Genomic DNA, 25,300 nt, shown 5'->3' with positions numbered 1-25,300 from the left:
GGAAGCTGCAGTTACATTAATCACTACAGTGTGGTTGGGAGAGGCTGTGAATGTGCTAACTGTTGTGTTTTTTGCTGTAAATGTACTATTGTGTAAGTCCCAATTGGCATCAGCTGTAGTTAAGCTATACTGTGTTGTATAATTGTTTGAGACTGTTGTGTGATTATTGGAAGCTGCAGTTACATTACTCACTGCAGTGTGGTTGGGAGAGGCTGTGAATGTGCTAAATGTTGTGTTCTTTGTTGTAAATGTACTGTTGTCTTTTCTGTAGCTGCCAATTGTAGATACATTGTACTCTGTTGTGTGATTGTTAAAAGGTGTAACTCTAGTAACATTGTTCTCTGTAGTAGGATTGGTATAAATTGTAGTTGCATTGTAATCTGTTTGTGGTTAATTGTAGATGTAACTGTAGTTGCATTGTACTTTGTTGTGTGGTTGATATAAGGAGTAACACTAGTTACATTGTACTCTGTTGTGTGGTTGGTAGAAGGAGTAACTGTAGTTACATTGTTCTCTATTGTGTGGTTTGTAGAATGAGTAACTGTGGTTACATTGTAATCTGTTATGTGTTTGTAGATGGAGTAACTCTAGTTACATTGTACTCTGTGGGTGTGGTGGTAGAAGGAGTAACTGTAGTTACATTGTACTCTTTTGTGTGATTGTTAAAAGTTGTAACTGTAATTGCATTGTAATCTGTTGAGTGGTTGGTATAAGGTATAAATGTAGTAGCATTGTATTCTGTTGTGTGGTTGGACAAAGGAGTGACTTTAGATACTTTGTACACTGATGTGTGGTTTGTTGAATGAGTAACTGTAGTCACAATGTTCTCTGTTGTGTGGTTGGTAACAGGAGTAACTGTAGTCACATTGTTCTCTGTGTGGTTGGTAACAGGAGTAACTGTAGTCACATTGTTCTCTGTGTGGTTGGTAACAGGAGTAACTGTAGTCACAATGTTCTCTGTGTGGTTGGTAACAGGAGTAACTGTAGTCACAATGTTCTCTGTTGTGTGGTTGGTAACAGGAGTAACTGTAGTCACAATGTTCTCTGTGTGGTTGGTAACAGGAGTAACTGTAGTCACATTGTTCTCTGTGTGGTTGGTAACAGGAGTAACTGTAGTCACAATGTTCTCTGTGTGGTTGGTAAACAGGAGTAACTGTAGTCACAATGTTTCTCTGTGTGGTTGGTAACAGGAGTAACTGTAGTCACAATGTTCTCTGTTGTGTGGTTGGTAACAGGAGTAACTGTAGTCACAATGTTCTCTGTGTGGTTGTAACAGGAGTAACTGTAGTCACAATGTTCTCTGTTGTGTGGTGTGGTAACAGGAGTAACTGTAGTCACATGTTCTCTGTGTGGTTGGTAACAGGAGTAACTGTAGTCACATTGTTCTCTGTGTGGTTGGTAACAGGAGTAACTGTAGTCACATTGTTCTCTGTGTGGTTGGTAACAGGAGTAACTGAAGTCACATGTTCTCTGTGTGGTTGGTAACAGGAGGAACTGTAGTCACAATGTTCTCTGTGTGGTTGGTAACAGGAGTAACTGTAGTCACATTGTTCTCTGTGTGGTTGGTAACAGGAGTAACTGTAGTCACAATGTTCTCTGTGTGGTTAGTAACAGGAGTAACTGTAGTCACAATGTTCTCTTGTGGTTGGTAACAGGAGTAACTGTAGTCACAATGTTCTCTGTGTGGTTGGTAACAGGAGTAACTGTAGTCACAATGTTCTCTGTTGTGTGGTTGGTAACAGGAGTAACTGTAGTCACATTGTTCTCTGTGTGGTTGGTAACAGGAGTAACTGTAGTCACAATGTTCTCTGTGTGGTTGGTAACAGGAGTAACTGTAGTCACATTGTTCTCTGTGTGGTTGGTAACAGGAGTAACTGTAGTCACAATGTTCTCTGTGTGGTTGGTAACAGGAGTAACTGTAGTCACAATGTTCTCTGTGTGGTTGGTAACAGGAGTAACTGTAGTCACAATGTTCTCTGTGTGGTTGGTAACAGGAGTAACTGTAGTCACAATGTTCTCTGTTGTGTGGTTGGTAACAGGAGTAACTGTAGTCACATTGTTCTCTGTGTGGTTGGTAACAGGAGTAACTGTAGTCACATTGTCTCTGTGTGGTTAGTAACAGGAGTAACTGTAGTCACATGTTCTGTGTGGTTGGTAACAGGAGTAACTGTAGTCACAATGTTCTCTGTGTGGTTGGTAACAGGAGTAGCTGTAGTCACAATGTTCTCTGTGTGGTTGGTAACAGGAGTAACTGTAGTCACAATGTTCTCTGTGTGGTTGGTAATAGGAGTAACTGTAGTCACAATGTTCTCTGTGTGGTGGTAACAGCAGTAACTGTAGTCACAATGTTCTCTGTTGTGTGGTTGGTAACAGGAGTAAACTGTAGTCACATTGTTCTCTGTGTGGTTGGTAACAGGAGTAACTGTAGTCACATTGTTCTCTGTGTGGTTGGTAACAGGAGTAACTGTAGTCACAATGTTCTCTGTGTGGTTGGTAACAGGAGTAACTGTAGTCACAATGTTCTCTGTTGTGTGGTTAGTAACAGGAGTAACTGTAGTCACATTGTTCTCTGTGTGGGTTGGTAACAGGAGTAACTGTAGTCACAATGTTCTCTGTGTGGTTGGTAACAGGAGTAACTGTAGTCACAATGTTCTCTATGTGGTTGGTAACAGGAGTAACTGTAGCACAATGTTCTCTGTTGTGGTTGGTAACAGGAGTAACTGTAGTCACATTGTTCTCTGTGTGGTTGGTAACAGGAGTAACTGTAAGTCACAATGTTCTCTGTTGTGGTTGGTAACAGGAGTAACTGTAGTCACAATGTTCTCTGTGGTGGTTGGTAAACAGGAGTAACTGTAGTCACAATGTTCTCTGTGTGGGTTGGTAACAGGAGTAACTGTAGTCCATTGTTCTCTGTTGTGTGGTTGGTACCAGGATTAACTGTAGTCACATTGTTCTCCTGTGTGGTTGGTAACAGGAGTACTGTAGTCCACAATGTTCTCTGTGTGGTTGGTAAAAGGAGTAACTGTAGTCACAATGTTTCTTTGTGTGGTTGGTAACAGGAGTAACTGTAGTCACAATGTTCTCTGTTGTGTGGTTGTAACAGGAGTAACTGTAGTCACAATGTTCTCTGTGTGGTTGGTACAGGAGTAACTTAGTCACAATGTTCTCTGTGTGGTTGTAACGGAGTAACTGTAGTCCAATGTTCTCTTTGTGGTTGGTAACAGAGTAACTGTAGTCACAATGTTTTGTGTTGGGTTGGTAACAGGAGTAACTGTAGTCACAATGTTCTCGTTGTGTGGTTGGTAACAGGAGTAACTGTAGTCACAATGTTCTCTGTGTGGTTGGTAACAGGAGTAACTGTAGTCACAATGTTCTCTGTGTGGTTGGTAACAGGAGTAACTGTAGTCACATTGTTCTCTGTTGTGTGGTTGGTACCAGGAGTAACTGTAGTCACATTGTTCTCTGTGTGGTTGGTAACAGGAGTAACTGTAGTCACAATGTTCTCTGTGGTTGGTAAAAGGAGTAACTGTAGTCACAATGTTTTTGTGTGGTTGGTAACAGGAGTAACTGTAGTCACAATGTTCTCTGTTTGTGTGGTTGTAACAGGAGTAACTGTAGTCACAATGTTCTCTGTGTGGTTGGTAACAGGAGTAACTGTAGTCACAATGTTCTCTGTGTGGTTGGTAACAGGAGAACTGTAGTCACAATGTTCTCTGTGTGGTTGGTAACAGGAGTAACTGTAGTCACAATGTTCTCTGTTGTGTGGTTGGTAACAGGAGTAACTGTAGTCACAATGTTCTCTGTTGTGTGGTTAGTAACAGGAGTAACTGTAGTCACATTGTTCTCTGTGTGGTTGGTAACAGGAGTAACTGTAGTCACAATGTTCTCTGTGTGGTTTGGTAACAGGAGTAACTGTAGTCACATTGTTCTCTGTGTGGTTGGTAACAGGAGTAACTGTAGTCACAATGTTCTCTGTGTGGTTGGTAAAAGGAGTAACTGTAGTCACATTGTTCTCTGTGTGGTTGGTAACAGGAGTAACTGTAGTCACAATGTTCTCTGTGTGGTTTGGTAACAGGAGTAACTGTAGTCACTTGTTCTCTGTGTGGTTGGTAACAGGAGTAACTGTAGTCACAATGTTCTCTGTGTGGTTGGTAACAGGAGTAACTGTAGTCATATTGTTCTCTGTGTGGTTGGTAACAGGAGTAACTGTAGTCACAATGTTCTCTGTGTGGTTGGTAACAGGAGTAACTGTAGTCACAATGTTCTCTGTGTGGTTGGTAACAGGAGTAACTGTAGTCACAATGTTCTCTGTGTGGTTGGTAACAGGAGTAACTGTAGTCACAATGTTCTTGTGTGTGGTTGGTAACAGGAGTAACTGTAGTCACAATGTTCTCTGTTGGTGTGGTTAGTACAGGAGTAACTGTAGTCACATTGTTCTCTGTGTGGTTGGTAACAGGAGTAACTGTAGTCACAATGTTCTCTGTGTGGTTGGTAACAGGAGTAACTGTAGTCACATTGTTCTCTGTGTGGTTGGTAACAGGAGTAACTGTAGTCAATGTTCTCTGTGTGGTTGGTAACAGGAGTAACTGTAGTCCCAATGTTCTCTGTGTGGTTGGTAACAGGAGTAACTGTAGTCACAATGTTCTCTGTGTGGTTGGTAACAGGAGTAACTGTAGTCACAATGTTCTCTGTGTGGTTGGTAACAGGAGTAACTGTAGTCACAATGTTCTCTGGTGGTTGGTAACAGGAGTAACTGTAGTCACAATGTTCTCTGTGTGGTTGGTAACAGGAGTAACTGTAGTCACAATGTTCTCTGTGTGGTTGGTAACAGGAGTAACTGTAGTCACAATGTTCTCTGTGTGGTTGGTAACAGAAGTAACTGTAGTCACAATGTTCTCTGTTGTGTGGTTGGTAACAGGAGTAACTGTAGTCACAATGTTCTCTGTGTGGTTGGTAACAGGAGTAACTGTAGTCACATTGTTCTCTGTGTGGTTGGTAACAGGAGTAACTGTAGTCACAATGTTCTCTGTTGTGTGGTTGGTACAGGAGTAAGTGTAGTCGCATTGTTCTCTGTGTGGTTGGTAACAGGAGTAACTGCAGTCACATTGTTCTCTGTTGTGTGGTTGGTAACAGGAGTAACTGTAGTCACATTGTTCTCTGTGTGGTTGGTAACAGGAGTAACTGTAGTCACAATGTTCTCTGTTGTGTGATTGTCAGAAGGTGTAACTGTTATTGCATTGTAATCTGTTGAGTGGTTGGTAGAAGGTGTTACTATAGTTACAATGTTCTCTGTGTGGTTGGTAACAGGAGTAACTGTAGTCACAATGTTCTCTGTGTGGTTGGTAACAGAAGTAACTGTAGTCACAATGTTCTCTGTTGTGTGGTTGGTAACAGGAGTAACTGTAGTCACAATGTTCTCTGTGTGGTTGGTAACAGGAGTAACTGTAGTCACATTGTTCTCTGTGTGGTTGGTAACAGGAGTAACTGTAGTCACAATGTTCTCTGTTGTGTGGTTGGTACAGGAGTAAGTGTAGTCGCATTGTTCTCTGTGTGGTTGGTAACAGGAGTAACTGCAGTCACATTGTTCTCTGTTGTGTGGTTGGTAACAGGAGTAACTGTAGTCACATTGTTCTCTGTGTGGTTGGTAACAGGAGTAACTGTAGTCACAATGTTCTCTGTTGTGTGATTGTCAGAAGGTGTAACTGTTATTGCATTGTAATCTGTTGAGTGGTTGGTAGAAGGGTGTTACTATAGTTTCATTGTAATCTGTTGTGTGATCGTAAGAGTGAGTAACTGTAGTTGCATTGTAATCTGTTGTGTGATCGTAAGAGTGAGTAAACTGTAGTTGCATTGTAATCTGTTGAGTGATTGGTAGAAGGTTTAAACTGTTGTAACACTGTACTCTGTTGTGTGGATTTTTAGAAGGTGTAACTGTTGTAACATTATACTCTGTTGTGTGATTGGGCAGAGGCTAAAACTACAGTTGGCATTGTACTTTGTTGTGTGATTGTTGAGAAGTTGTAAATGTAGTTACATTGGACATTGTTGTGTAATTGGTAGAAGGTGTAAATGTGCTTGTTGAAGTTACATTGTACACTGTTGTGTTATTAGCAGTGGCTGTAACTGTATCAACTGTTGTTGGTTTGAACTCTGTGGTTTGATTTGGAGCCAATGTAGCTTCGTAAAGTGTTGAAACATAGGGGCTGCTGTGGTGAATTGTAATGTTGAGTTAACAGAAGATAATGGTATGAATTCTGTTGTGTCTTGGTCTGCTGTGGTTGTGTTTGGCAATTTTGTTTGGTCGGTTGGTGTTGTGTTATCTGGCAAAGTTGTGTTTTGTACTGCTGTACTGAAAGTCATGTTTTGTAAGGTCGTTCTTAGGACGGGCTGTTCTGTTGAGGACTGTGTTCTGTTGTTTGTTGTGAGGGAAATAATGATGTTAGGATCAGCTGTCCCTTGTGGGGCATTTGTCTGTTGAGATGTTACAATAGTGTTAGTTTGTTTAGTAGGGTTGGTCACAGATGATGTAAAAGCTTCAGAAGATGTAGAGAGAAGGTGTTTGTTTGGAGTGGAAGGCATAGTTGTGCTTTGCATGGTTTCCAGAGGGCAGCTGTCAGTCAGAAGTACAGCAAGGCTCTCCTTTCCCTCACTACAAAAAATAAAAACATTGCAAAACATTTTATAAATACATTGAATGAACTTTATTGTATAGGCTAGTGCCTTGTCAGGTGCCAACGTCAAGATTATTAGAATATTTAATATTTTGTCTTTAAAAAACACTTTCCACTAATTGTATTGAGAAACATTGAATAAGTCTGACATTTTGGAAATAAGGCTTTCTTTCTCAGAGTTGGATGAAGAGATTGATACTTCTCTCAACTAGATTTGCCAACTAACACCTACAAGATATGCTGAGAACAGTGTAATCCAACCGCTGACTACATTATTATACATACTAGCATTTCCTTTGTTTGTGAGTTCCTACATTTCACAGGACAACTATAATGACTATAATGTTAACCCAAAATGAAAAACTATAAACCAAAAAACAAACAAAACATTTCAATTTCAATTTTCTAAAGCCACCATGAATATATGTATATGAACTATATTTGATAGATTTACCATTTAAGCAGAAGTGGGGGTCAGGTTGGCAGACGTCTGACATCAGCAGGTCACTTTCAACCCAGGTCAGGTTGGACCCCAACAGAGTACGGACTGCCAAACCAGGAGGACCACAAACCACTGGGGACACAAAGAGTACGGTCAATAACATATAATAGATGTTAATATAATAACAACATATTATATTATATATAATAAGGAAAAAGAGATACACTTGTAGACGAACCCATGCGTGTAAGTGGCTTTTCATTTGTTATATAATTGTCTCTGTCAATAATTTGCTTCAGAAGTTTTTTCAGGAAACAACCATTGACAGGTCCAGACATCTCCAGTATCACCATGCAGCTGTACAACCTAATACCAGCAGAAAGGATGTAAAACATTCCTAACATCAGATCCCGGAATTGATCCTCAAAAACATCAATGGTGCCTCATTCTGTATTGAAATGTTATGATTGTCTTTATCCGTCTGTATTCATCATTGACAACAGCAAGTAATCTTTACCTCTGTTCTGTCCCGTGGCATTCCAGATGAGCATGCTGGATAAAGTAATAATTCAGAAAGCATGATTAACAGCAACCTCAATGTGATTTTATAAGGTTTTGAGTAAGTATCAAGCAGCAGAAAACTTTACCTGGTAGCGCTCTAAAAATATCTTGGCACTCTGACCTGGAAACAAATAATTGTCACATTACGTCTCTTAGGTGAACTGTTATAATTTCTCTCCATGGTCTCCATGTATAAATTGTAATTGAAAATTAATAGAAACTCACGCTGACATTGACAGACACATGCGGGCAAGTCCAGCCAACTGTTAAATACGGTAATAAAGTCAGTACATAGGCATGTAAATTCAATAAGAAGTTATGTAAATTATACTTTGCTGTACATACCCATGTTTTTAGGAGGTTAACATTAACAGAGACACTGTGAATATTTATTCTAATGGCAAAAAAACTGTCCTAAAGAGGAAAATTAAAAACAAAGGAGAAGATGTCAGGGGCATTTTATGGACATATTTGTTACACCCTACCCTACCTTTCAATTAAAGGAGTATTTCAGTAATTTGGGAAAGAAGGACAACGATAACGTACAGCCTACAGATATAGCTACATAAGCTACAGACAGGATATGGTTAGCCTAGCACAAAGAATGGAAGAAGATGGAAACAGCTTCATGGATCTAAAAATAAATAATGGTAAACCTACCAGCACTACATTTCACTAATTAACTTCCTATATCTTGTTTGTTAATTAAACTATTTAGCCAAGTTAGCTCTTTCCACCTGATTTCAGTATGTGTGCTAACAAAGACTTTTTTTATAATCCTATATATTCAAAGTAGACACTTATAACATTACTAAGCTCAGCCGGCTACAGCCTTATATTTAGCGTGTAAATATGTGAGTGAACCTTCTCATGCTAATATGAACATTTCCGAATATAAACCTATAGTTTGTTATTTTTACAACATCCATGTATTCAAAGGACACACTTACTTATAACATTACAGGCTATATAATTGGGGGTTTGGGCACATGTACAGTATTTACACAAAACATAGAGATTTTAGTACAAAATATTCAAACAGTTGTTCTTACTTGAAGAATTGCAGAAAGCAGTGCAGTCACAAAAGCTAGGCGCTTCACCTGAGGTTGAGAGAATATGTTTACAGCAGCGGTGGCAGAAGTGAAATGTACTTCATTATATTGGGTGTCGGCATTACATACTGTGATATTCACTGCAGCCAAATTCTTTATCAGGTTGTAGGAGCTTGGTATGAGTTGGGGTTCTAAGAAGGAACTAGGAAAATAAACACTAATAAGAAACTGGGTATGCATGTTCAAATAAGCTTATTCAGAATACTTTACTCACCATGTCAGCTTGGGGTTTGTGTTAGCTTGACAAATATCATCCAGTGAAGAAGTGGATGTACACCTCACAACCTGCCACTCGAGGGCTCCACATCCCCACAAATACCCCCGACCTGATGTGAAACACAATTAAAAGGGGGAAGATAAGTAACTGTGAGTGGGAAATTCATTGTGTGTTATTGGGGTAAGGCATGATGTTATAAATGTCATCTTGGGAGAGGGAATTAATTATGTCAATAAGAATCCTCACAAGAACAGTGCAACACATTTGTTTTTCTGTTTCTAAATTTAGATTTAGTTTGAGATAGTTTACGACACACAAACATACATACAATCATGCACACGCATGCACACGCATATACACACACACACACACACACCATATATAATATGTGAGCTCCTGCAGTGTCATTGTATTGACTGTGATCAAAGCTGGACTGCATTTTTGCTAAATAATGTGTATGTATGCGTTAACCCCTAATACTATATGTCTGTTTGTTATTTAAAGGGACAACCAAAAATCCAAATGTAAAAAAGCATGAAGTATCCAAAACATAAACAAACACTGCCAGTTGAGATACACAAACAAATTGAAGAAAAAAGCATATTTGGAGAAACCTGTCATGTATATACTTACAGGGCAATGTGTGTGTGTGTGTGTGTGTGTGTGTGTGTGTGTGTGGTGTGGTGTGTGTGTGTGTGTGTGTGTGTGTGTGTGTGTGTGTCTGTGTGTGTGTGTGGTGTGGTGTGTGTGTGTGTGTGCTATTAAAAAATGCTCACCGACTCTCTCCACCTCTCCTGTGATTCTCACTTCTATTTGTGTGTCAGCAGCTTGCTGCAGTGCAGAGTCTCCAGCACGCTGCAGTTCACATGCTGAAACAGCGCGGCTGAGCTGCAGCAGCACATCGCAGGTTGTTTGTCTGTAAACAACGCATACACCCCACTGTGATCAGATAAAAACTAAATAACATTTGGAAATAAATACAGAAACATACTGACATGCTGTTACCTTATGTTACTTTTTGCACTGCAGTTTACCTGTACTGTCTGAAAAGAGAGAGAGATAAGTTATAGACATCATGTCTGCCATGTATCATTTTGTTTATTCTGAAAGCGAAAGGGTGTTGCTTGGTTTAGGGAAAGACTGACCTGAATGAATTTGTCACCTTGACAGAAATCTATAAAGTCTGTTACCCGCTGTGCAGTATCACTTCTATTAGTGGCGGCAACTGAATGCATTTGACACCTGAGTGAAAGATGGAGAGACAGACATGATAATACTGTGCAAAATGATGGGATTCAAATACATACAGTTTAGCTACGTACACATAGGTGACAAAAGCATTATAACATATGAGATTAACTTAAGGTTAAGAAAGTACTGACATACAGAGTGAAAAACACTAAGGTACACACATGGAAAGAGGATATAATCCATAGTTTGAATGAAGGGGGAAGAGCAGATAATAAAAGATCAGTGAGTTAAGATTGTAGACCCATCATCAAGGTTTATACTGCACTCAATGGTTGACAGTCCAAATATAATAAATCTCAGATGCATCACAGGGTTGTAATGTGCTACTCAAAAAAAGAAATAATCCCGAGCCGGCAAGACTTGTTTGTGACGAGCTGGCATTTAAAGCTTTTAGCGGCATGACACAAAGGAGTGTTGACCAAACAAAGACGATGAAGAAAGATTGTCACTCTTACCAAGTTGTGAACATCTTGTTCAGTCTTACTGATGCTCTTGGCAGTCACATTTATAGTCATCCAAAAGTAAGCACCTGCAGAAAATAAATCAAGTTGTAAGGCCATAAAATATGACAAAATAAAAGAGTAATTGGATAAAAAGTGGATGTTTCTTACTGTCATTGGAGCAGAGTTGGCTGATGTCACAATTTACTAATGAGGACCCTAAAATAATAGAGGAAACTGCTTTTAAAAGACAATTAAAACATAACAACACCAGCTTTAGTTGTATTTCTTCTTCTTGTGTTCTCTTATTAAACACCCATACACATATGCAACACACATCCAGACTAACCAGATGTTCTGCCAGCTGGGGTTTGGTCAACCGGAGTTGTGATTGGAGTCTTTTGGGTGCTGGTTGACATCTGATTGGCCGAGCGTGTGTCTGACGCAGGAACAGTAGTGTAGGGCCAGGACTGTGGCGGGAGATGGTGTCCAGTCTATTGTTGGTGAATCTGTGGGTGTAAATGACACATTTTCTTGCTTGTCAGTTTTTTGCGTCTGTGCTGTGATTGGCTGGGTGTGTGATTGACGGAGGCTCGGTTTGATAGCTGTTGACTGTAGTGCTTTCAGACGGTGTTTGAAAATAGAAATGAAATACAGACAGCCACCAGGTCTTGAAGTTTGCATTAATTACCTTTTTCAATGATTATTTCAATTATTTTCTTATTTAGGACAAAACTATAAAAAGTAGGCCCATTTCAAAATAAAATAAATTACAATTTAATAAAATCTGAAACAAATCAAGGTCAAAACCTCAAAATTAAAGGCCAAATTGACCTATGTTACTTTAAATTACTTATTGACAATATGATATGTTGTTAACTGTCGGAAATGATGGCTAAAAAAGATGGCCAAAACTACAAAATGAGTTGTTATAAAAGAAGAGCGCAACATCTTTCAGAAAACCATTGTAAAATGGTCACTAAACTTAAGTTACTTGATTTAACCTATACAAATTTTTTTTGGACATAGTCATAATTTCTTACCTGTGATCTTAGAAGTGTGGTTGCATCCATGAGAGACAGCGTTGCTATGACAGGACTCAAGGTAGATGTAGGGTAAGGCACTTTAGGTACAAGGAAGAAGGAAGAAGGATGTTAATATCCTTGTAGATTGACATAATTAGAGGCATTTTTAATTGTATATTATTGTCTTAATTACCAGGTGGTGGTGAGAGAACCTTCCAACTCCAGTTGTTGGTGCTGAAGCAGGGAATGTAATGCTTGATTACCATGATTCATAATGATTACATGATTACATACAACATACATACATACATACATACATACATACATACATACATACATACTACAGACATACATACATACAACATACATACATACATACATACATACATACATACATACATACATAATACATACATACATACATACATACATACATACATACATACATACATACATACATACATACATACATACACATACATACTCAATGTATGTACATATACAGGCGTACATCAGATTAATACACACCATTTAACGACCTTCTGAAAACACGTGCCCCACGCCTTAACCGTCTGTGGTCTACAAGACACATGACAACATGCAACATTCAACAAAGACATGATCTAGAAACATGCACAACTACTGTTACTGGACAAGTCTTGGAGAGGAAAACACCCAATAAACATATACAATCCGTGTATCTACCATCCAATTGTTTTCTTTATTAAACACGTAAACGGAAGAGCGTTTTGAGAGGCCTTTTTGCTTTTTACCTTACTAAATGGGCTAATGGTCAGTGGCAACGGGGGGCGGGGCGAAACTCACGGAAGTGATTTCAAAACAAAAAGCGGTTTGATTGATTGATTGATTGAAAAGTTTATTAACAGCTTGTATATTGGGTACAGTACAGTACAGCTCAAAACATACAATTGTTAAGGGGATGCAGACCAGAGAAAGACTTTCGTCTTGTTTACATCAGGGTCCCCCATTTCCAATTCATCATGTCATTTAAGACATATAAGACATATTTGACATACAGATGGCTTATTTACAATTTACATACAGGTGTTTTTTTTTTTACATACAGATTGCTTGTTTACAATTTTCATTTTAGATTTCGTTCTAATACATCCTAACCGGACATTTAAGACATACCAAGTCTACAGATATACAGTTAGTAACAGAGTCTAAAATGCGAGTATATACATAGATGGGGGGGGGGGGAAGCTGTCCATTGAACGACAGGTTGAGATTTGTACCATTACCGGGGCCAGTTTTGCAATGCTCTCCCCCGAAGGTGCTCTTTAAGAGAGGTTTTGAAGGTAAGTATAGTTTTACTTTCCTTTACAGTTGTGGGAAGAGCGTTCCACCTTGATGTGGCATAATTGCGAAACGTGTATTCCCCCTTTTTGTGCCAAATCTGGGTTTCACATGATTTGTGGAGCTCCCTCTGGTGTTATGATCATGGTATTCCTTGACCTTTGGGAAGAATTTTGACATGTACATGGGTACCATAGAGGTGTAGTGGATCTTGTAGACCAGGCCCATTGCAAGTAGCTGTACTCTGTCGTCTACTCTAAGCCATCCTAGGTTGTCAAAGTGGGCAGAGGTGAGGTGGGTTCTAGATGAAAGGTCAAGCAGTAGTCTGACCAGTTTATTTTGCGATGTTTGAAGTTTTATTTTTAGCGCCTTGGAGGGTGCTATGGTACCATGACGTGCAAGCATAGTCATAGTACCCTTGAATGAGTGCTCCTGCCAGAGTTTTCAGGGTGTTTTGTTTACCAGAGAGGAGATCCGGTATAGGAATCTAGTTCTTTGATTGACTTTTTTTATTACATTGGATGCCATTTTGTCACAGGAGAGGTTTGCCTCAAGAATAGATCCTAGGTATGTAATTTCCTTCTTACTTGTGACATAATGTCGCCCACTGCAACTGAGAAGGTCGTCGGATTTGCTGAGATTATGTTTCGAACCGAAGAGAATGGACTCTGTTTTACCCAGGTGTATTGATAATTTATTATTGGCGAGCCAGGTGCAGATTCTGCCGAGCTCGGAGCTGAGGGTTTTTTCAACCTGCAACCCGTTCCTGTCAGAGACCAGCAGGGCTGAGTCGTCCGCGAACAGGAACAAGTTGCAGTCACATGCTGATGACATGTCATTTACATAAATTAGGAACAGTAACGGACCTAATATGCTTCCTTGTGGAACACCACAGCTCACTGGGAGGGGGGGGGGACAGAGTACCGTTTACCTCCACCATCTGTTCTCTCCCCTCCAGGTAGGATTGCATCCAGCTCACCGATAGTTTTATCAAAACCAATTGCTTTTAGCTTGTCAATCAGAATGGGGTGATTGACAGTGTCGAAAGCCTTTTGTAGGTCCAGCATCACCATGCTGCAGTACTTGCCCTCGTCCACCTCTTGTTTGATGTGGTCGCTCAAATAAAGAAGGCATGTGTCAGTGGAGTGGGATGTTCTAAAGCCAGATTGAAATTCATAGATTAGTTTATTTCCGCGAGGTACTTTTCGACCTGTTCATATACTATTTTTTCCATGACTTTCGAGATGGAGGTAAGTATAGAAACAGGGCGGTAGTTGCCTGGGTCCAATTTGCTGCCCTTTTTGTGCAGGGGGGTTACTCTTGCAATTTTGAAGTCTTTGGGTACTTTTCCCTGTTTTATGGAGAGGTTAATTATGTGAGCTATGACTGGTGAGATGGCGGTTGCTGTGTCTCTGAGGAATTTGGAGGGGATATTGTCGTGGCCAGTGGCCTTGTTAGGTTGGAGGGCGCTCAGTTTAATGAGTACCTCTGCTGTTGTTACCCTTGCTAGACTGAAATCATCTTTGCGTACCCCTAGGTTTTTGTAGTAGGTCATGATGTGATCTACTCCAAAAAGCCCTGAGTGGGAGGGTAATTTATTTACAAGAGTTGTGGCTATGTTTGTGAAAAAAATGTTCAAGTACTTGGCCACATCCAGTTTGTCTGTGATGAGCCTGTTATCTGTCTTTATGTTTAAGTTAGAAAATCTCGTTTTGAGTTTTTTACTGCAGCCAAGCTGGTTATTGAGTAATTTCCAAAGTTCACAGGGTTTATTTTTGTTTTCCTCAGTTTTGACATTGATGAAATTCTTTTTGGCAGTTTTGATCATGGAGCTTACGTCATTTCTTAGTCTGTTTCTTTCAATTTTGAGTTCAGTCACGTGGGCCTGGAGTTCACTGCTCGTGCTTTTGGAAAGCATTGACTGACTTTTATGAAACTCAGAGCATTTTTTGTCTCTGGTTTTCATGGCGGTCAGTATGCCGGAGTGCATCCACGGCTCATCGCGATTTTTTACCCTGGTTGTTCTTGGGGGGGGCCAAATCATTGAGTATTGCAGAGAATTTGTTTTTGAAACCAAGCCATGTTTCTTCAACTTGTGTACCACTGAGCTCATCTGACCAGTCCAGGCTCTCCAGTTCTAGGTTAAAGGCCTCGCTAGAGTAGTTTTTGAGGTCTCTAGATATGACTGTTTTGTGACAGCCGGCCCTTTGTTTTAGCTTTTTGCGGGTACAGAATATCATATAATGATCACTTAACCCGCATGCTATAACCCCTTTACTGGAGATCCTGGACTTGTCAGAGGTCAGAATGAGATCAATGGTAGTTTGTGTTGTTTCACATACCCGGGTGGGTTGGGTGATTAGCTGGCTGAAGCCGTGCAGATCACAAATCCTACTGAAGGACTTGAAGACGGACGTGTCTTTACGTTGCATATCCGTGTTCCAGTCTTCCAGTTTCCAGTGATAATATTATAAACAAAGGAAAACAAAGTGAATTTAGCGATCACAACGAAAACGGCCAAGACACATATTGAGCCCAGAAAATGGATGTTATTAAGGGCTGTAAATATAATAAGCCTCTGTCTAAAATGGACAACGTTGTTAGGAGATTTAAACTATAGGTTACAGCGATTCTGCACTGCGGTCAACTCCGCCGCCTCTCGAGTTTTTTCAAATCAGCTGCTCTCTTCATTCCTGCTATATTTGACGAGTGATACAAATATGTTTTACTATGGTTTTACCACAAGTTCTTATGGAAACTGACACTGTTGGACTCGGTTCTAGTTTGACTTCTACCAGAAATAAAATGAAGTACTTTTGCTGTGTACTTTGTGAGTAATCCCCTGTCAGAGTCCCCTCCTTAGTAGGCTACATAATGCATGTTTTTCTGCTATCTTTGATGAATGATAAAAATATAATGTTACCATTAGTTCTTAATGAAATTGATACTGTTTGACTTTGTATTAGTTAGCCTACTACTAACAATACATTTAAGTACTTTTACTATGTATTGTTTGAGGAATACTCTGTCAAAGTCCCCTGCTGAGAACAAAAGCCACTTCTGCTAAGTTTGATGAGGGAATTCTTTTTTGTTACCATTAGTTCTTCGTGAGATTGATCCTGTTGGACTCAGTACTAGTGAAACTACCCCCAGAAGTACTATGAATTACTTACTGTGTACTTTTCCAACAATCCTCTGTCAATGTCCCCTCCTGAGTACAAGAATGCATGTTTCTCTGCTATTTTGAATAAGCGTTAAAAAAAAAACCTTTCTTCATGATATTGTTGGACAGAGTATTTTAAGAGGATATGGTGGTCCATATTATCAGAAATACTTCCAGTCAGTACTCTGGCAGCAGCATTTTTACACCTTGGAAAGTCTTTAGAGACTGGCCTTCAGCAAAGTGACACACCCTGACTCTTGTTGGCCTCTTATGACAATGCTGTCTTTTAAGGACTATTTCTCTACTCCTAGTTCATTCCTCGCAGATTCTTCCATCAGTCGTGGAACGTATTTTTATTTCCTTCTCCATGTTATACTTATACTTACTTGTAATAGAACATTTGCATGTTGAACTGCTGGATATCTTCCCCAGCCACAAGGAAACACAATAAATGGATTCATAATTTTTTTTAAATAATAAAAATGTATACATTAATAATGTTGTGTGCCAACATTTTGAATTTAAATATAAAATGAAAAGAAAGTTTACTCTGAAATGATTTCTCACGAAAACCTTTCTAAATTATAGTAAATTGTAAAAAACGTTTTAGTCAATATACATTTTTCTGCCTAAAGTAGTTGAAATTCAACATAAACTATATCAAACACCAATGGGCAATTAACCCATTTTTGCCCACTATTTAAATTGACTTTGGTTAAAGTTAACAATATTGATATTATATAGATATATAGCATATCATTGATGCAGTCTTTCTGAACACTTTTAAAATAAAATACTGCAAATGAAGAATATTTGTAATGTTCTGCACAGATAGTGCCTTAACTTGAATTTGAAAACACGTGGCAACTTTATTAATACAGCAGATGAAAAGATTTGTGGAAGGATACATTCTTCATGGGCTTCAATTGCTCTCTAGATAAAGGGCGTTTTATGGTTGCTTGTATTATCCTCAGATAGTGGTTTGTTTAAATAACTAGTGACATTTTAATAAATATTGACAAAAAGGGCTCCAAAAAAGGCATATATAACCTGGCCGGCATAGCCAGTCTATATTTCTTCAAGCACCACAAGATCCAGAGTTTATAAAGTACAATTCTGGGCCATTGATTGTGTTATTTCTCCAAACACATACAGTGAAAATGCCTGTTTTGAAGCCTTAAAATGGTGCAGGAAAAGGACTTTACATTGTATTATATACTTAAAGACAGTACTATTCAGTTAAGAGAAGAGAAAAAATTGAAAGAAAATTGTTATAATGGGTGATGTAACATTAATGACAGACATAATATGAGGTCCTTGGCACTCAGACTTTAGAGGGGTCATGTTGGGATCATGGGGCATCACCCTTACAGCATCAGGACAATATCATATGGAGTCAGACACTGGAAGTGTGCTGGAGGCTGATGCGTTGATTGGGACTGATGGAAAGATGAGGCTGATGAGAATGAAGAATCTGCGAGGAATGAACTAGCGGCAGAGAAATAATCAGTGTTGGGACTAACGCGTTACAAAGTAACGCGTTACTGTAACGCCGTTATTTTTGGCAGTAACTAGTACTCTAACGCATTACTTTTTAAATTCAGTAACTCAGTTACCGTTACTACATGGTGCGTTACTCCGTTAGTTTTTTATATAGTCAACAGCCAGGCGAACAGAGATGAGAACTGTACTTAAGTACAGTACTTGAGTAAATGTACTTAAATACTTCCTGTGTCACATGCGGAGACGGACTGTGGGCGTGTTTGTGTTGTTTACTTAGTAAGCTAAAAAGCAAAAAGCAAAAACGCCTCTCAGACGCTCTTCCGTTTACTTGTTTAATAAAGAAAAACAATTGGACAGTAGATACACGGATTAAATACTATTAAGATTTTTTTTAAACATTTATATTTTATTAGACATATACTATTAAGATTAATGTTCTGCATGCACTTTGGTTGGTTCAAATCGGAATTTTGAAGAAGAGAACGCTACAGTAATACCGGATATGATACATGCTTAAGGGCTTTTCTATGACAAATTGCAATCATGCTTTACTATGTTTAGTTAGTATTCTACATTTATGCATCATTAATTGCATAATGACAGGATAGAAGAGATAAAGCTGTATCTTGTTATGAATGCAATTAGTCTCACCACACAGAAGGTTGGGGTCTCTCTGTCTGGCTCTGGGACTGGTCACACCCCAGTAGTGAGTGTTCCAGCCAATCACAGACCCGTCTTCACAGAGACCATGGTTACCCAGGTCTCCCCACATGCGGAACAGGTACAACTCCACTTCCCCCAGCGTGTCTCCTGGGGGCTGATCTCTGGGACGGCAGCCCAGCCACATGGAGCCGGCAGGGGGGATGGCCTGAGCGATGACTGTCCTCTGTGCCACCATTTTCCCATCAACCTGAAACATTTACGCAGCATGTTTTGCTTTATTCGCAAATAGAGACAGTTTAAATATTTGAATCTCTTAATTGCTTGGCTCAAGCTGCCCCAAATGTGTTCTTGGTCATTAATAGGATAATTCTGGTTTTCACAACATGGATCTTCATTTTGTAGTTTTAGCCATCATTCCAGAGCGAGAAACATGTTGCACTCCTGTTACAGTACCACTACTCCTGTTTTAATACTAGTTTTAATTACAAACTCAGGTTAGTTAAACTGATAAAATACAATTAATACCATTTCAACTCTTTATTAAGCTGTTTGGATAATTTCACTATACTTTTTGTTCAAAACGTGTGTTTTATAAGGTCTATAATTTAAACATTACCGATAAATTATGTTTAACTAAAAAATAGGACCAACCTTGTTAAAAAACTGTAGTTATTCTTTGAGTCATTGCAATTAGCTTTGCAAGCTATATGTGCAGCTTATCACACTGAATCGTGCCTGTAATACTGTTTATTGTTCAGGGCATTGTTTTGTCTTTCATTCAAAACCTCACCCACATGATATGGTATTTGTTCACGATAAATGTATTGAGTTGTCTAAACAATAAATTAGTAAAAATTAACTACTGAAGTGCTTTACTTAGGTAAAAACTACACATACTTTTACTTCCATGTCTACTACACTACACTTTTTCTATATTTACACATTAATCCATCAGTAATTATTCAGTACAACTTCGACCTCAGTAACTTTATCAATTTAGGACTTTTACTTATAATGGAATTTTTTCTAAATGTGATATTGTTATTTTTTGCTGAAATTAAGCATCAGAATACTTTATCCACCAGTTAACATACTAGCTCTCTATATTTTGTAGTGTTACCTCCAGGCTAAATGAGTTGTGTTGTACGTCTCTCCTCAGACATACTCTATGCCAGTGTTTTGGGGACAGCCGGATGGGAAATCGGTGTCGGACCCTTAGCAACCATGCATACAGTGCATCTTCATCCCCCTCCAGACCCAGCTCAGGTCTGGGTGCATAGACCGAGCTGTAAGAGAAGGCCACCCAGGCTCCGGGGACAACCACGCGGATGTCCACACACAAAGTCATCTGAAAGAGCAACGGCATGGCGGCCCTGTCCTGCAGGGTCCAGTGGTCCTTACAGCCATTTAACACTGCCTTTGTGTCCCCCAGGAAATAGCCAAATGCTGAAAATGGGTGAAAATGGGTGAAAGAAATGCAGATTAATCAGAATCAGTATCAGAAACTTGTTGGTTAACACATCTGAGGAATTTGCCTTGTATATGGTGCATACATAAACACAGTCAAAGAAGGTACATTGTAAGAAAAGGACCAATAAATAAGTAAAACAATTATAAAAAAACGATTTTAGGAAAACTATTATAACATTAAAATATAGCAATGTTTACATGAAATATAGATGAACTATAGATATACCCGTTCAAATAAAGATATTTGCAGTATTGGTACCAATACTGGAAGTGGAAAGCTGTGCATATATAAGAGGTATTAAAGTTTTGGAAACACTTTATATTAAGGTACACAAATTAACCATCAACTAGTTGTTAATTAACATACATATTAGCAGTATATTGGCTCTTTATTAGTCATTATAAAACACTTATGAATGCCTTATTCTACATGACCATATTCTACAAGTAAAAAGCCATTAGTTGAGAGTGTTTCCTCAATAACCCTCTAATTAGTGCTTATTTATTGCAAGTAAGGAAGTTGTTGTACATGAGTTTTGGTCTTAATATGCTCTGCTCAATATGGGCCTAATAAGGCAGCAGTACCACAAGAATAGTAACTCTCCCATAATAACACTTAACAAATATGATCTATTGTTATGGAACAAGACATTAAACTATAAGGCCTACTTAACTAAGACAAACAAATAAGAATATATACAATCTAACAGTGTAGTCAAGTGGACAAGGCAGCAAGCTGACTAAAGATACCACTTTTTAACTGTAAAAATATGTCCCTAAGTGTGTTATTTCAAGTTAAAAGCTTCTTTAGTGCAAATAAATACTATTTCCATACATTTAAATCATTATGAAAAGTTCCTCTATATTTCCTCTTTATGTATGAATATACCTTTGGTTGGACCAGCTGCTAGCAGTGAAAGCCAGATGACAAAAAGGACATGTGTCCATCCCCACCGTCCTTCAAAGCAAAGGCCATGCATCGTCCTGGAAACATTAAGTTACGTAAATTCACAGTAAATTATAAATGTTTCATTAAAAAAAGGTTTTATGTTGGGTCTATTTGCCTTTGTGTTGTTTTTTTGTGTCACATCCCTCTGATGATTCATTCATGGGTATCCCAAATATTCAAATTGAATTCGTTAAAACTTTCATTATTTCTGTATTCCACTTCCCTTTCGTGCAGTCCCAGTTTCTAGATCTGGATATGATGAGCACAGTGTATTATTGTTTAAATCATGGGATTACCCCTAAATTCTCCTTTACCACTGGTAAACTAAAGCAATCTATTATTATCAGTGGCTTTGTCTACTTTCACAGATTGACTGCAGGGCATGGGTGGACACAGTAGATAAGGTTACATCTCACATAGATGTAACCTTACCTGAGGTTACATACTCAGTCCTTCATAAATCACAGTTTTTTTGTTTGCATGTGGTGTTGCACTTCTCACTTGTATGCTTGTAAAATGTAGATAGTACAGTATCCCACTACATTGGCCTACTTTGCAAAATAATGGCTCAAATTTCCAAATTCAAAGGAGCAACATACTGACATTTTTGTATACGTTCCAATATACAATTATTAATTAGTATAGCACCTTTAATTGAATTATTATTATGTTTTTCAGATTCATAATTTGCAAGGTTGATGTGAAGAACTTGTCAATACAAATGTTCTAATGCAAACATCAAGAATCATTAACATTTGTGTTTCTGTACGCTAGGCAAATGTCCAATATACACTCTCATTTCGACTCTGTTAGTGACTCCTAAAGAATATATCTGGCTTTTTAGCTCCAACATGTTCACCAGCTAGAATCATACTTTCTCTGTTGCATGTTTAGTGCTGGAAAGATATCAAAACACTTGATATTGGTTTGCTGGAAAAACAAAGCAATTAGCTTAAAGACGCCAACAATATTAAAGCTGAGCGGAACTACAGAGATAATACTTGTTGATTTTTTTCATTACAGATAATCCTTGATTAAGAATTACACTTTGACTTAAGAAGTGATTTTTTTTACTTTGTATCTAATGATTACTACATAAAAACATAAATTACTAAGTACAACTCATAATTATTTTTTGGATTTCTTTTTTCTTTTGCTTCTATTTGCACTTTGTAATACATAGATATTTTGTGCATGTTACTTTAATGCTGTAGGCTGTTTTATAGTATGTTATAGCACATCAGTTTTTCACATGAACTGTGGTATCTAAATATTGTCTTGTCTTCACAGAAAGTGAAGAACATTTTCGATTTTTCAAAAATAAAAATGTAATTAGTTTAGTGTCAAATTGTTGTAAGGCACATTTGGCAGTCTTCCATTCTCTTCTGTACAAAAGTGGATCTAAGCAATTGTAAACATTTTGCGTAAACATTTCTCCCTTTAGATGTAAAAGTATTTGGATCTGTGAGGATTGTGTTTGATGTTTTTTTTCCCCTGGAATTTCTATTTTTAACCTTCACATTAATAAATGTGTGCACACGCACTTTGATACACGTCAATGTTGAATGTTTTTGATGGAACTGTAATACAGGGAGTAGCTGCAATAACACAGAACCTCATGTCGACATACAGGGTTTTCCAGCTAAAGTATGCAGCATGGATGTCATTGAGTTTGATGATTTGCACTGACACAATCCAATGATTTATTTTTGTGATTTTATCTTGATATCATGCTTCACTCGACTAAAGTGTTTCATTGTTTGTTCAAAGATTGATCTACATTTATCTAAAACTTTCAATAAGGGATGCATTCAAATTAAGAGGTTAAAGCTTAGTGACAAATACATTTAACACAAATTGTTAACTTTCACCCATGTGAAACACATTTCCATTCTTTGGGTTATTTCTTGGTCAAAAAAAGTGTATTTGTGTGGCTACAGTGCTGTTTAAGATAAGCTAAATATGGCTGATCATATATGTGAAACTATACTTGTGTTATCGGTTAGGAGGTGACCAAGCAGTGGTCTGTGCGTTTGATCATCAGATCAAGGGGGCGTTGGGGAACTCCAGTTCGAAACCCGCTCCCGCCCCACTGCGTCAGGCCGTTGTGTGCTTGGGCAAGACACTTCACCCGAATTTGCTCCTGTGGGTATTGTCCACAGTAGATGACCATTACATGTATGATCTGTATGTGTAATGTGTATTTGTAAAGCGCTATAATAAATATAAGGATTATTATTATTATTATTATCATATGTTCTGTGCGTCTGAAAGAGGAAACAGATACATGTAAAGACAACAAGACAACAGAGAAGCTTTGAAGTTATTGCCATTTCTAACCTCAAAATCCAACTGTCTGACTTTCTATATTTGAACTTAAACAGTAAAACAACACAAAGAGTTGCTTGAAACCTTTCTTTACTGTTACATCTATTTTGAAATATAAAACCTCATATCTAAAATCAACAGCAAATAAATTGTAGAATATTACAGTAACAATTTGTCTTTAAATTGCTTACCTGGTGCTTTTAAAAGTATGTGGGTTTACTTGCGTGAAAGTATGTACACTTGCACATGTCTCTCCATGATTCCTGTGAGATCATTCATCCATCCAAAACTCCCACCGTTAAAGAATATTTTAGAACTTCTCTCTGTGTTTTCTCCTCTCTTCTTCCCTTCTGTTGCCTCCTCTTCTTCTCTTCTCTTATCTGTCCTCAGTTGCTCTCCCTCATATCGCCTCTGTCTCTTACACAAGAGCATCGTCTGTAGCATCAGGTGTTTATGTGTGTGTGCTTGTGTATGAGAGAAAGTGGGTGTGTGCGAGGTGTGTTCAGGAAATCATTTCTCATTTTGAAATGTGAAAAGGGAGTAGAGTAGACCAAATAATAATATACCCCTACAGAGGTGAAAAAGTAAGAGGGAATAGACAAATAGAAATGATAAACAAAACTATCTATCTACTGTAGGGCTATAGATGTATCTGTCCACTATATCTATCTATCTATCTATCTATCTACTGTAGGGCTATAGATGTATCTGTCCACTATATATATATCTACTGTAGGGCTATAGATGTATCTGTCCACTATATCTATCTATCTATCTACTGTAGGGCTATATATGTATCTGTCCACTATATCTATCTATCTATCTTTCTTTTATCTTTGTCTTTTTTTCTTTCTCAGTATGACTAGAGGGCAGCAGCTGGTCTTACAGGATGCAGGTCCAGACAGTTCCTGGACAGGGTATTAGCTTTTATCTGGTGTGTGTGTGTGTGTGTGTGTGTGTGTGTGTGTGTGTGTGTGTGTGTGTGTGTGTGTGTGTGTGTGTGTGTCCATACTGTAGAAGGGTTTGCATGTTGCAGCATACAGTATAGGCTCAAATATAATATGTTGGAATCATGTTGATTAACTGGTTAAACATCTTCCCTCTCGCTCACACACACATTCTCATACACAGATTCACACACACACACTGACGGTGTGGCTGTGAATGTGAAGAATGGCATCTGACGTCAGCTTTATAATGAATCAAAAGAGACTAGACTAATAAAAGACAAGAGCAGCCTCAGGGCAAACCGGATCTAGAAATCTCAGTGTGTCTTTACTTGTCTATAATGTGTGTGTGCGTGTGTGTATATATATGTGTGTGTGTGTGTGTGTGTCTCTGGGGGGGTAGAAGCATCCAGATGATAACTGTATGCATGTCTTTTCACTACAGATCAAGTGTCAGCCTTTGTACATTTTTCTAAGAGGTAACAAAAACGTTCTCAGATCAGTGGAGCAGAGCAGAACTGCAGCACGCTACTGTTCTTCTTCAGTGACACAGCATTTTTAAGGTCAGTTAGTTGTCAGTGTTTGTGTGGGTATGTGTGTGCGGGACCTTAGTTCAAGATCAAGTGAATCAAAATTCAAAGGGAAAACTTTTGTTGACTAAGAGCATCTGGACTGTCTTGTCCCAAGTATATTAAAGAGTTTTGAATATGTACAGTATATGTGATGTTATATTCCCTCTTCTTTCCAGTCCCAAGGATAAAGGTATATTAAAGAGTTTTGAATATGTATAAGTGATGTTATATTCCCTCTTCTTTCCAGTCCCAAGGTTAAGGTCACCTTGAGAGGTTATGGTAAAGTAAATAAACAATAGTACTTCTCAGTTTTATAGTCAATTTCGACTTCAGTGCGAATACTTTTACATGCATGTCAACCAGAGACTAAATTCAAGTTTTAATCAAAAAATATTCTTCTCACTTACTTTTTGTCCAGGAACTATCGGCCTTCACAGCCTTTTTTGTGAAGACATTTGATACGTTTAAAGAACAATGTTTCTTTTAAGGATGAAAAGGAAAAGTATGAATGCAACTGTACATGATTACATTTTGATCCAATTATGTCAGAAACTATAACTGATTGAAAAGGTGAAAAAATGGAAAGGAAAATGAGTGGCATTACCAATGGCATCAACAAATGTTTATCTGATGAGCCCAATAGTAGTTCCTGTCAAAATACCTGCA

At 38.4% G+C, this 25,300-nt stretch overlaps 3 protein-coding genes, 1 long non-coding RNA gene and 1 pseudogene across 4 annotated transcripts; all 5 read right to left on the bottom strand.

Annotated features, from left to right (window-relative positions):
• Positions 1 to 1,483: 1,483 nt before the first annotated feature.
• Positions 1,484 to 4,174, bottom strand: LOC117559807 (mucin-2-like). The gene is made up of 2 exons (XM_034236495.1): positions 4,092 to 4,174; positions 1,484 to 2,104 (listed from the first exon to the last, which is right to left on the bottom strand). Exons 1-2 carry the CDS (start codon positions 4,172 to 4,174, stop codon positions 1,627 to 1,629), a joined length of 561 nt encoding a protein of 186 aa, XP_034092386.1. The 3' UTR covers positions 1,484 to 1,626.
• A 544-nt stretch (positions 4,175 to 4,718) lies between these two features.
• Positions 4,719 to 6,394, bottom strand: LOC117559806 (annotated as a pseudogene).
• A 120-nt stretch (positions 6,395 to 6,514) lies between these two features.
• LOC117559805 lies at positions 6,515 to 8,966 on the bottom strand. Its single transcript, XM_034236493.1, has 9 exons — positions 8,856 to 8,966; positions 8,727 to 8,774; positions 8,020 to 8,088; positions 7,900 to 7,937; positions 7,756 to 7,795; positions 7,631 to 7,665; positions 7,352 to 7,479; positions 7,126 to 7,245; positions 6,515 to 6,649 (listed from the first exon to the last, which is right to left on the bottom strand). The coding sequence occupies exons 1-9, from the start codon at positions 8,964 to 8,966 to the stop codon at positions 6,618 to 6,620; spliced, it is 621 nt and encodes a 206-aa protein (XP_034092384.1). The 3' UTR covers positions 6,515 to 6,617.
• Positions 8,967 to 9,004: 38 nt separating this feature from the next.
• Positions 9,005 to 11,818, bottom strand: LOC117559800. Its single transcript, XR_004571049.1, has 8 exons — positions 11,738 to 11,818; positions 11,044 to 11,203; positions 10,866 to 10,913; positions 10,710 to 10,783; positions 10,149 to 10,245; positions 10,009 to 10,046; positions 9,780 to 9,919; positions 9,005 to 9,112 (listed from the first exon to the last, which is right to left on the bottom strand). It is a non-coding gene; the product is annotated as an uncharacterized LOC117559800 (long non-coding RNA).
• Positions 11,819 to 11,885: 67 nt separating this feature from the next.
• LOC117559804 (adhesion G-protein coupled receptor G4) lies at positions 11,886 to 23,494 on the bottom strand. Its single transcript, XM_034236492.1, has 6 exons — positions 23,307 to 23,494; positions 20,728 to 20,822; positions 19,489 to 19,814; positions 18,357 to 18,615; positions 12,248 to 12,298; positions 11,886 to 11,953 (listed from the first exon to the last, which is right to left on the bottom strand). The coding sequence occupies exons 2-6, from the start codon at positions 20,816 to 20,818 to the stop codon at positions 11,886 to 11,888; spliced, it is 795 nt and encodes a 264-aa protein (XP_034092383.1). The 5' UTR covers positions 20,819 to 20,822; positions 23,307 to 23,494.
• Positions 23,495 to 25,300: the final 1,806 nt, after the last annotated feature.

Source organism: Gymnodraco acuticeps, unplaced genomic scaffold, assembly GCF_902827175.1.
Source record: "Gymnodraco acuticeps unplaced genomic scaffold, fGymAcu1.1, whole genome shotgun sequence".
Taxonomy (NCBI): Eukaryota; Metazoa; Chordata; class Actinopteri; order Perciformes; family Bathydraconidae; genus Gymnodraco; species Gymnodraco acuticeps.
Note: the sequence above shows the minus strand (reverse complement) of the source record. Positions and strands in the feature narration are given on the sequence as shown.

Excerpts from the sequence above, each read along its gene's own strand:
- LOC117559804 (XM_034236492.1), bottom strand. The coding sequence starts at position 20,818 with ATGCATGGCCTTTGCTTTGAAGGACGGTGGGGATGGACACATGTCCTT. Across the intron at positions 18,616-19,488 it reads ACAACTCATTTAGCCTGGAG|GTTGATGGGAAAATGGTGGC; the intron begins GTAACACTACAA and ends TAAATGTTTCAG. Across the intron at positions 12,299-18,356 it reads AGACCCCAACCTTCTGTGTG|ACCACAGACGGTTAAGGCGT; the intron begins GTGAGACTAATT and ends TGTGTCTTGTAG.
- LOC117559807 (XM_034236495.1), bottom strand. The coding sequence starts at position 4,174 with ATGACTACAGTTACTCCTGTTACCAACCACACAGAGAACATTGTGACT. Across the intron at positions 2,105-4,091 it reads ACCAACCACACAGAGAACAA|AGACAATGTGACTACAGTTA; the intron begins GTGACTACAGTT and ends CTAACCACACAG.
- LOC117559805 (XM_034236493.1), bottom strand. The coding sequence starts at position 8,966 with ATGCATACCCAGTTTCTTATTAGTGTTTATTTTCCTAGTTCCTTCTTA. Across the intron at positions 7,938-8,019 it reads TTAACCTCCTAAAAACATGG|TTGGCTGGACTTGCCCGCAT; the intron begins GTATGTACAGCA and ends CGTATTTAACAG. Across the intron at positions 7,480-7,630 it reads TGCCACGGGACAGAACAGAG|GTTGTACAGCTGCATGGTGA; the intron begins GTAAAGATTACT and ends TGCTGGTATTAG.